This window comes from Pterocles gutturalis, unplaced genomic scaffold, assembly GCF_000699245.1.
Source record: "Pterocles gutturalis isolate BGI_N339 unplaced genomic scaffold, ASM69924v1 scaffold1574, whole genome shotgun sequence".
NCBI classification, from domain to species: Eukaryota; Metazoa; Chordata; class Aves; order Pterocliformes; family Pteroclidae; genus Pterocles; species Pterocles gutturalis.
In genome coordinates this window covers 1,090-1,589 of record NW_010135319.1, presented here as the reverse complement: position 1 = coordinate 1,589, position 500 = coordinate 1,090, and the positions used below count along the sequence as shown (strand labels likewise).

The following is a 500-nucleotide window of genomic DNA, read 5'->3' as shown; positions in this document are numbered from 1 at the left end:
GGTCATGGTGGAACCTCTTGGTTACGACTCTTTGCGGTGTCACCTGTGTCCCCAAATGACTAATCGTCCTCCCTCCGTTTCCACAGATTGCCTGGGGACTCCCATCGTCTACTCGCCGGTGAAAGCAGACCTGGCTGGAAATATTAAGGTAAGAAGAGGCTCAGGAGGGCTCAGGTTAGGGAGCAGAGATGCTGTAGGATTGGAGAGGCAAGACCCAGAGGCGTTTAAAAGGTTTTTTTCTTCCCATGGGGGCTTTCAGGCTCAGCAGCAGCTCATCTCGGTGTGTTTATTCACGGGGCTCCCTGGTGGAAGCACCGTTTAGCAGCCGCGGTGCCATGTTCTGGTGCTGCCTGCTCTCCCCGGCAGCACCCCTCCCCTTCTCTGCTCCCAGAAAATCCGGGCGGTTTACGACTCCAACCCCGCCAAGTTCAAAACGCTGCAGAACATCCTGGAGGTGGAGAAGGAGATGCACGGCTCCGCCTGGCCCAAGACGGGCGCGA

The 500-nt window shown here is 57.2% G+C and overlaps 1 protein-coding gene across 1 annotated transcript in view; it reads left to right on the top strand.

The window, feature by feature from the left end:
• Positions 1-86: 86 nt before the first annotated feature.
• GLTP (glycolipid transfer protein) overlaps positions 87-500 on the top strand; it is a gene marked incomplete at its 5' end in the record, with an annotated part of 1,308 nt that continues 894 nt past the window's right edge. Inside the window, 2 exon segments of the mRNA XM_010081824.1 lie at positions 87-148; positions 392-500. Of these exon segments, the coding sequence (XP_010080126.1) occupies positions 87-148; positions 392-500 (171 nt within the window).